At 35.6% G+C, this 10,711-nt stretch overlaps 1 protein-coding gene and 1 pseudogene across 1 annotated transcript; one reads left to right on the plus strand and one right to left on the minus strand.

Moving 5' to 3' along the window:
* Window positions 1-2,057: 2,057 nt before the first annotated feature.
* SULT6B1 (sulfotransferase family 6B member 1) lies at window positions 2,058-10,238 on the minus strand. Its single transcript, XM_026695356.2, has 7 exons — window positions 9,866-10,238; window positions 8,454-8,566; window positions 7,951-8,040; window positions 7,065-7,191; window positions 6,142-6,236; window positions 5,162-5,318; window positions 2,058-2,282 (listed from the first exon to the last, which is right to left on the minus strand). The coding sequence occupies exons 1-7, from the start codon at window positions 10,059-10,061 to the stop codon at window positions 2,152-2,154; spliced, it is 909 nt and encodes a 302-aa protein (XP_026551141.1). The 5' UTR covers window positions 10,062-10,238; the 3' UTR covers window positions 2,058-2,151.
* LOC113433458 (small nucleolar RNA U3) lies at window positions 4,469-4,568 on the plus strand (annotated as a pseudogene).
* Window positions 10,239-10,711: the final 473 nt, after the last annotated feature.

The raw sequence follows: 10,711 nt of genomic DNA on the forward strand, positions 1-10,711 counted from the left end.
AGCCATATTGAGATCCAATGCTCCCACGCTGCCACAATTGAGTCTGGGAAAGAGGGAGCAGGGAATTCATTTGAGTATATCTAGTTAGACAAAATAAAATTCTTTTGCTGATTCAAGGTCAGGGAGAGTTGCGCATAGTGAAAAGGAAGTCTTACTTTGGGACGGATGGTGATTGGGCCATGTGATGTGGTGATGGGAATAGGGGATAGATTTGTAGTTTTTACTTTTGCAAGGAAGCCCGGAACTTCAGATTCAGGATTCCACAGAGGTATCAGTTACTATCAAATTAAAGAAACTTTTGAGAGATGTCTGTCTTGGAGTTATTGGTTGGAATGGAAGTTTGCTGGAATGCTGACAGAACTATTTGGCAATGCCATGAATGGTAAAATAAGCCACCATAAGATTTTCACTGAAAATTGTTTTCACTATCTTAGTAATACAAATGGTCTTTTTTTTTTTTTGCTAAGCATTACAAAACACCAGCCTTCCCCAACCTGACACATTTCAAATACTGATGTTTGGACTAGAATGACCAGCTGGCATGCCAAGTAGCCGATTCTTGACTTTCTTCTTGGACTGCTGTACCTTTTTCTATATTCTTTTTTTCATCTCTTTTATACAGCCAGACTTCCATGTTCTGCTTATACTGCTTTCCTATCATTAATTAAAGCATTTCAGTTGCAAGACATCACACAAACTAATCATACACTAATTTGTCATTTTAGGAGAATCTGCCTCTTGCCTGGTGACTTAAAAGGGACTTATCCTTTCAAAGGAGAAGTCTCCAGTGCATGGTAGAACAAGGGTAGGATAATATTTGGTTAAGATAAAGTGAATGCTTTTGCAATATTCTAGCAATTGAACTTAAATGTTATCTGTACAAAATTTACAATAAAAGGTTTATTATAATTGGTGCATATGCTACAGTAACAATCACAGATTTTCTATTCAAAATGCTGAAAAATAATCTTGATATAGTGAATACGTTTCAAATTAATTCACCAGTTTGAGTATTTCAAGTTTATGTTTCTAGCACATTCTATCAAACAGACTAATGCCATACTGGGACTTTGTTGTAGGGAGAAATAGCTTATATGACATTATTGCATCCCCAGGATTATAACTAAATTGTCATTTTTATACATCAAAAGTATTCATTATATGACCAAAGGTAACAGATTATTCCACATCAGAAAACATGAAAGATGAGTTTGAACAGTTGATTTATTAAGATGTATGTGCAGCTACACAATAGCCTAAGATATAATATGGTTGGTTTGGTTTTGGCTTAACAGATTGTATGAATCCCAGCTACTATGTGTGATCCCAGGTAAGTTATGATTCATAGTGTAGCATGTAAGAATCTGGACATATTCATCTTCTATTTCCATCTTGATCTTAATATTGAATTATTTTAATAAACAGAATTCAATATTAAACTGCGAATTATTGTATTTCAAGGTAAATGAAGGGCCATTAACATGACAAGATGCTTTTCCCTTGTCTCTATGTAAACTTTTACTTCTGAAATGCTCATCATTCTTACAAGCAAGCTCCTTGCAGTGTCTACAAATCTTTTTGCTCAATGTTCAATATCCTGAATGAAAATCAGTGATATCCTCAAATAATGGGAAATCACTGCTCTCCTTGATGGTGATTCACATAGAATTGCCCACAGTGAATATTGATAGCATGTCTTTTTAAAAGTTCTAAAACAGCCCACTCTCTTGAAGTAAGTCCTCTCCATATATCAAATTCTTCAGGGGCAAGTTTTGCTCCAAAGCTGAGCTGGGAAAATAACAGAAGAATGGAGCAATTTGAGTATGAGATACACCCTGGCTACTGGTGCTTCAAAACTCTTATTTGTACAGGCACATTTTCCCAATAAGCCTAGGATCATGTCATTGTCCATTTCTCCTTAGAAATATTGTAATCGAGGCTTGCATATATCTGGGAAAAATTATTGTCTTGTTTTATGAAATAGTCTGGTTATATATTATGCAGCTTAATACAGGTTTAACCTATATTAGAAACGTGATATTAAAGAGTTTCAGAGATTAGCTATAGCGAAATGTGTATTCTGGTTACATCCTTTTTTATGCAAGCAATCAAAACTTCCACAAAAATAATATTTTTCCACAAGATACATGTTCAGGTTTTGCAGTAGACATCATACTTCAGCTTGGCTCCCAGCTTCGTTCCAGCTAAACATTCCTTAAACTTAGCATCCATTTGCTCATTTTCAGCCTTGCCAAAAATATTCTTCCAATCTCCTACAATGCCTGCAACAAAAAGAAAATGGGAGGCTAAAAGAAAACAGAATCACTTACTTGATAGTTCTAATAACAATTCAAAAGATTTGTAATTTGATAACTGGGCACAAAAATGATACAATGCACTGAGGATTAGAGAAATGTGAACCCGTCCACCACATTTCTGTGGTTCCTTCTTAGCCAATCTATTAAATCTATTGTCTTACTTCCAGCATTTTCTGTCATGTACAAGCACCAAAGCCAGTTGTGAAAATGAAGCCAAAACCTCTTTATATGCCCGCAACCTATTATATAGTCTGCAGGCAGCCATAGCAAGTGAAACTTGACTGAGTTTAAAACAAGTTCAGCAGGGCCAACAATCCTTAGAACTTGGATACAAATATTATAATAATGATTATAGTTTTATAAATATGCATATCTTAACCTCAAACTCACACTTTTAAAAATACAGGATAACCAATGCGCTTCCAGTTCAGATAAGGGGAGGAATCAAAAAAAAAATGTGGGTTCCCCTCAACCATCACCCCTTTTCTATTTACCGCAAACAATATCAGATACTAGTTTGCCTTTCCATGTGCCAATTTCAGAAATTTAAATATAACTTTTGACATTCTGAAACCACTCACCTGATGAGGAGGCACCAGAAAATATGGATAGGTCTGCGTCAACCTTTTACAGATAGTCCTCAACTTACAACAGTTCATTTAGTTCAAAGTTACAATGGCACAGAAAAAAAGGGACATATGAGCAGTTTTCACAGATACAGCCATGAACAAAATTCAGACGCTTGGTCACTGGTTCCTACTTATGATGGTTGCAGGGTAACCCAGGGCCAAGGGATCACCTTTTGCAATCTTCTGACAAGCAAATGCAATGGGGAAGCTGGATTCACTTAACAACCAGGTTACTAATTTATCAACTGGAGTGATTTGCTTAGCAACAGTGGCAAGGAAGGTTGTAAAATAAGGCAAAATTCAGTTAACAAATGTTAAAACACTTAGCAAAAGATAATTTGGGCTCAATTGTGGTTGTACGTTGAGGACTACCTGTACAAACCTCTACTCAGTACAGCGCAGAAAAAAGAATTAAGAAGCAAGCAACATAAAGTAAATAGATAGGTAAGAGGAAATAGATTGAAATATAGTTAAATATAATTTATAATGAGACCATAGAGCCATGATGACGAACCTATGGCATGCATGCCACAGGTGGCATGCAGAGCCATTTGTGTAGGCACACAAGTCCCAGCCAAACTTACCTGCACTGTGCATGCCTTTTGGCCTCTTTTGGCCTCCTAGAGGCTCGAAGGAAGCCTCTGCAGCCTTTGGAGGCTGAAAAACAGGCCTGTTTCATCACTTCCTGTATTTCCCTTGAGCCTCTGGGAAGCCAAAAAAGGCCTCAAGCGGGCTGAAAATCAACTGGGAGGCATGCAGTGCAGGTAAGAGGGAGGTGGGGGGATTGCACGCGCAGGGGGCGGGGGGCTGCATGCATTGCCTTCTGGGTGCTGGCACACGCACGAGAGTGCAAGCACAATTTTCAGCACAGGAGCCCAAGAAGGTTAGCCACCACTGCCATAGATCTTTCTCACCTTGCTTCTACCATAGCTGTATTCCAATTCATACCTTGTCTTTCTTCTAGAAAACTTTTTTTCCTTTGATTCCTTCCATCCATAAATTTTCAGGCTTCCCCTTTCTCTGCAGCTGTTCACTTCTCAATCACAAATTTTAGTAGTACAGGTAGTCCTCAACTTTCAACAGTTCATTTAGTGACCGTTCAAAGTTACAATGGCACTGAAAAAAGTGACTTACGACCTTTTTTCAGTTAGGACCCTTGCAGCATCCCCATAGTCACATGATCAAAATTCAGATGCTTGGCAATTGACTCACATTTATGACAGTTGCATGCCTTGGGGTGATGTGATCAGCTTCTGTGACCTTCTGAGAAGCAAAGTCAATCGGAAAACCAGATTCACTTAATAACTATGTTACTAACTTAATAACCATGGGATTCAGTTAACAACTGTGGCAAGAAAGGTCATAAAATGGGGTAAAAATTCACTTAACAACAGAAAATTTGGGCTCAATTGTGGTCGTAAGCCGAGGCCTTCCAGTAGTTGTAAACCCTACAAAGTATGTTTGCTGTGTACAATTATGAGACATTCATAACCAGAGATGCTGTGAATGCTCATCACTTATTAATGGATACTTTCAGGGATCATTTCTATAGTATCCAACTAGAGAAATGCACTTAAACACTGGAGGCTTTCAAGAAGAGATTGGACTGCCATCTATCAGAAATGGTCTCCTGCTTACAAGAAGATAAACAATTTTATATGATATGAGATTTGTTTTATCAATGGTTGGATAAAAAGACATGGTAATGTAATAGTCTAGATAATTCTGTGATAGAAATTTAATAGATTGATATAAAACATAATATAGACATATATAATCATTGGTTGAAAATACAGTATAACATAAATTTTAAGATAAAATTTGAAATATCTCATATAAAATTGATGGAATAAATAGTTTAGTCATGGATGATTAATAACTGATAAATATATAAGCATATGTTAGTTTGGCAATGTGAAAATTGATATAAACTGCGAGTAAATGACTATAAAAAGGATAGCACAAAAGATTGGTAACCAACTGACACACTCTATGCATATAAAATGGAAGATGGTTTTATGTTTTTATGTTTTGTATGTGTATGTTTGTTTTAAAAAATAAAAAATAAAAACTCTTTATAGATTAGAAATGGTCTCCTGCTTGAGCAGGGGGTTGGACTAGATGACCTACAAGGTCTCTTCCAACTCTGTTAATCTAAAAGTGAATATCAGAAAAATACTATTTCCCCATTTCCTTTTTTTTTTTAAAACCAACCTTTCCTGAAAAGCAGTGGACCAGCCACACCATGTGTTTCCTGCGACTTATCACGAACTGCTTGGAAGGTAGTTCTGTCTGCAATAGACTGAATTTGCTCAATAGTAGCAGGGAAACCAAAGAAATCAGCTATTTGCTTTACTCCCGAAACCAGGTCCTGAAAGCAATATGGTGACATGATTAATATCCCTTGTAAATTGCATAAACTGTATTTTTGATATGAATTATTTATATTTATGTTATAAAAAGCTATATTTCTTAGGGTAAGCTTGAGTAGCTTCAGATTCAAAATCCATTGTTAGATCTATGAACTTGAGCATGAAGCAAAGTCACAGACAATACACCTACTATATATGGAACCATACAGACTATAACCCATAATAGGTATATGGTGGAAAAGGAGAAAGAGTAAAAATTAGTTCAGTATCTCTTCTTGCACAAATACACAAATACTTAAGGCATTTACATCATTAAGGTACATTTTACGGGAAATTATCATAAACAAGTGGCATTTTTTTAAGAAAATAGGAGATCAACTTTCTCCAATGGAGCTTGTTTTTCCTGCTTCCCATAATTTTGTAATACAATTGCTTTCAACCAGATGAAGACAAAATGGCACAGAAAATGAGTTTAAAATGTATTTTTAATACCATTAGAGCATTAAAAGCTCTGCAGATGCTAAATCAAAAGAGAAGCCCAAAGTCATTGCCCTATAATTCCAGGGGTTTAGGATATGGGTGCATTGGGATTATTCATTGTGAGAGAAGTAACTTTTTCTATTCTTTCTTTTTTTTTTCTTCTAATCACTCTTCAGATGTTCCAGGCTTCTCCCAACTTTCAGAATAGGACAAGGAAATGACCCATACTGAGGCTTGAATTCCAGCCTTTTGGTCACGCCATGTTTTATAAAACCAATAAGAGAACCTCTTTTTATCTGATATACATGGAGAAGTTTTGCTCGTGATTATAAATATACCCACCTGTTTTAATTCCTCATATATCAGAATCAGAACGTTTTCATCATCTATATGTTTGTTCCAAGCAATAGCCTGATCAAAATAGGATCCCCAGGCAACTATAGTATAAAGGCAGTATATTAAAATGACTTTATTTGTAAAAAAAAAAAAAAAAGTCTGCAGAATAACAGCAAGTTATTTTTTATATATTATTGCACTCATACTCTCTCTGGATAACATATAGTATTGTGGCAAAGTGTCTTTTATTAAACATCCTATTTCTTTTTCATTTCCTTATTCTTGTATCTAGGCATCAACCTTCATATCATCTCTAAAAGATCTGTAATCCTCTAAAGAAAATAGGAGTTGTAAGGTAATAGTATCTCTTCTCCTGGCAAGCAATGTGCTAATGGTGTTTGTTCTGCTGGTTGGAAACAAGTTTCTGTTTCTACTTATGTAAGCTCTCAAGATACAAAGACCACAAAAGTCTTGCTGGGAACTACCAAATAAATGGGGCCAGCTCTTGTCGAGAGCACTTGTGAGAGTTCTCAATTCAGCTTTGGCTAGAGACAAAAATTAGTTTTCAAAATCCTGACTATCTATGCTGTCTATCCCAAAGTCACATCCAGCAAGTAAACTTTGCAGGCTTTAATGCTATTTCAAAAATCTGTGGGGTCTTTTTGCTTAGGGCAATAGAAATGTGTTCGTATATCCCACAGAAAATGAAGCTCTGATCATATCATTTTCATTTCTCTTAAAGCCAAACATTCTTCCCAGGGGTGTCTTACTTCCTAGAAAAGCAAGTTTGACAGCACTCCTATTAGAAATCATAGCAGTGGCACATCTCTCTCTCTTTTTCTTCCCCTGGTGCTCAGATTGATCAATTTAGCCTCGCATTCTGCTCCCCAAATTATTATATTTGAGCCAATCTGAGAAATTAAGACTACCTTCTCCATTCATGAATTTTGGGAAAAAGTCCTTCCATGAATTATAACTGGGAATGGTTGGTGCATTATTATGAAAATGAAAAAGCGATGTTGCTGTATCTTTAGGATTTCGAAACAACACCAATATCTAAGGTAAGAAAAAAGAACAGACATTTTAAATTTCCAGTGACATGAATGAAAGTACCATATTACTGGCAAAAGTCCCTGTTGATGCTGATGATTAGCACTACCTAAACTATACTTAAAAGGAAATTAGAGGTTGAAATTATACCCATTAATTGTTTAATGAGATCCTTCAGAAAGCTGTCACCTATACTCCAAATCCTCTTGTCGTATCTTTAGAAAGGCTACTAGATCTGGACTGCCAAAATCCAATCAATCACCAAATGGCAGCAGGGAATTAGTTTTCAGTTCTCTTTTTTTTTTTCCCAGTTCTCTCTTTTCTCACTGCCATTTTGTGGACCTTCAGATTTGAGCTGCATAGAATGCCATCTTTCACACAGCTGCCACTATCCACTGACCTGTTGTGGTCAAGGGAACTTCTTTTCTAATTAATTTACATTATGTAGAGTTACTAGACACTTCATATCCCATGCTCCTAATATGTATTTATAGTTTAGTAGCTAAACTATTGCAATACCTAGTGTTATGAAATATCTGCTAGGCTACATCAGATACTTTCCTTCCAAATGTTCTGGACTACAGTTTTCTCAACGCTTTGTCATGCTAGATGATTGTTTGTAACCTGAAAGATACAGTACATAGCTGCCTAATTTCATGCATTATATCATTCTTATAAACATTACAGTAGGTCCACAACACTCCCATGAATTGCTTATCTAAGAAACTGCAGAGCTAAATGTTATCAGTGAAACATAATGCCTACCTTGGCTTTATTTTCGAAAATAGATTTCGGCAGATAGCTGTAATGGAGATGTGTGGCCACAATCCTTGGAGAAGGAAACTGTTTCATCCTCTTTACAAACAAAAACAAGGAAAGGAGGGGGGACATATAAAATGGGCCACTCGTGTATGTACAGATTGGCTCTACTTATATATAAAAGTAATTCATCATCTATATCAAAAGGCAGTTAGAATAACTTTAATTCTGTAAATCCCATTTGCACATTTATGACACCAAATAGTACAGTATTGAGATATGCCAAAGGTTTCATATCATCTATCTTTACATTCCAGACAAGCAATAAAATCACAACCCATTCCTGTCGTGACTAGAAGACATCTGATGACTAGAGGATATTGTTGGAAGACTAGAGGCATTTTCCAGACAAGAGAACTTTCTCTATTGCCTATTTCATTGCAACAACTACCACACAGGTGCAAATGAAATATCCCATTTTAAAAAGCCAAGTTTTGTTACTAATTAACCTGAAACTTTCCTGGATCTCCACACTCTATAAATGGCAATTCTGTGTTCTCCTGCTTAATTTTCAACGTTGTGGCAATCAGATCATTCACTATGAGAATCAACCAATTTGCTCCTGGGGAAAGAAAAAACAGGAAAAATCATAATAAAATCTAAGGAAGGTGTTATTTTTGTTGAACATGGCAAGGTTTCATTATCTCAACTTAATGCAAAATAATTGGCAACCAGATATGATGAGATGGAAACTATCCATTGGTTTCAATTAGCGTACAAGTAATATTAGTTGTACAATATTTTAAAGCTGTATCTTTATCAGATTGCTAAATTATAAGCTATATAGTTGCTTCAGTTTATAAAAGCATTCTTCTATGTTTTGATATATTCCCTCACATGTAATTAAATAAACATCTTTGTTTATACCTCAAAATCAGAAAGGAATTTTTACTTCAAGATGGGGTTTCCATTTTTGTTTCGAAGCCAAGTTGGGGTGTTTGTTCACCATCATAGACAGCATAGCAGAGTACACATGAGGAAATAGATATAGCCAGTTTGGTCCAGCAGTTAAGGCACCAAGACAGAAACCAGAAGACTGAGTTCTAGTCCCATTTTAGGCATGAAAGCCAGCTGGGTGACTTTAGGCCAGTCATTCTCTCTCAGTCCAATTCATCTCATGGGTTATGATTGTGGGTAAAATAGAAGGAGGAAGGAGTATGGGATATGTTCATCGCATTGAGTTGTTTATCAAAATAATAAAGTTAGGATTGAAAAAAAACTTCAAATGAATGCAACTAAGTTTTAAGCCTAATTATAAAGTCATGATTTAGCTGAAATCTTTGAATCAGGCATTACTGAGGTTTAGTCATAACTGCCCTCTACTCTGTTGAATAAACCACATTCACACACTATACTAAGGCAATTTAAAAAAAAAACACATTTAGCATGATGCTTGAACCATAAAGAAATGTATCTTAAAATAATATAAAGCATTTTAAATAACTAAAGTATAAATTTGCACTAAAATCATCAATTAATGGCACATGACAATTTTTCATTGTTATAAAAATACTTTTAAGTTTTAAAAACCTCTTCAAATAAGCTAATGAAATGCTAATTGACATATTCCAATCATTCCAATCATTTTATTTACCATTCTGTTCTTTCCTTTGTGTTTAGCTTATATAGTTTACTTACACATAATACGGAATTTAACACCAACTAATAATTGTAAACTAATTCTGGTACAAAAAGTTTTATTAGAAACTTTTATTAGTGGTGCTATTTCCGTATAAACCATCTCAAGGGTAATGATAAATATTATGTAACACCTTCAGAAACACAATATTAAAAAAGTGTTATTTTTAATAGTTGCTTATGATCTCATTTGGCAACAAAATAACAAAAGAGTTCTATTCACCACATTTGGGGTAAGACACCAATACCGCATCATCTTTTCTGCTTTCAAAATTCTCCAGGGCTTGGAACGTCTCTGCACTGCACACTGTGCTCGGGTAGGGAGTTCCCTTGTAGGAAAAGAGAAGTTCCTGAAGTTTAAGGCCTTTAGATTTTTCCAGCGCTTTCTCTATTTCATCTACAAATTTTTTCTCTGTCATGGTTGCTTTCTCTGTACCAAGCTAACTATCCTGTTGTTAAGGCACCAAAAGCTTTTAAAGGTATTTTGAGAGGTGGACAAACAGCATGATACTTATCCTGTTGTTTTTTGCCTTATATAAGAAAGCCAGCCAGCTTGGGTTACCGTTTTTTGCTCCTCCCTTTCTATTCTCCAGGAGAAAAAAACTATCAAGTCCTCCTGTTTAAATATTGTTTACATTTTTGCAGGCAATCCCCATTTAAACCAAGAAACTTTGACTTGGCTGGGTCAACAAAGTACAATAGATTAAACACAGAGAGAGGGAGGGAAGGAGTGGGAGGGAGAGAGATTGCTTAATAAGCATCTCCAATCAACATCAAATTTATTTCAATGTATATGGCCACCTGTTTTATTGTAGTGACTCTGGGTGGCTAATCACAGTTACAAACACAATATAATCAGAAATAGATTCATCCTTGGCAGCCAAGAATGTTACAATTTAATGTTTTATACCATAATCAGGAACTGATTATGATGGTAATCATACCAGATGCTCCCACATTATAGGTACAAAACACCTTTCTATGTAGCCATCCTAATGTTTACAGTATTGGGCAAAGTACAATAAGATTATCTTCAGTTTCCACCACGTTAACTCTATGTAGTGAGCCA

Source organism: Pseudonaja textilis, chromosome 1 (genome assembly GCF_049901715.1).
Source record: "Pseudonaja textilis isolate UNSWEBS1 chromosome 1, rPseTex1.2, whole genome shotgun sequence".
In the NCBI taxonomy this organism is placed as follows: Eukaryota; Metazoa; Chordata; class Lepidosauria; order Squamata; family Elapidae; genus Pseudonaja; species Pseudonaja textilis.

Excerpts from the sequence above, each read along its gene's own strand:
- SULT6B1 (XM_026695356.2), bottom strand. The coding sequence starts at position 10,061 with ATGACAGAGAAAAAATTTGTAGATGAAATAGAGAAAGCGCTGGAAAAA. Across the intron at positions 6,237-7,064 it reads AAAATTCATGAATGGAGAAG|TTGCCTGGGGATCCTATTTT; the intron begins GTAGTCTTAATT and ends TTTATACTATAG. Across the intron at positions 2,283-5,161 it reads TCCACTGCTTTTCAGGAAAG|GCATTGTAGGAGATTGGAAG; the intron begins GTTGGTTTTAAA and ends TTTTTGTTGCAG.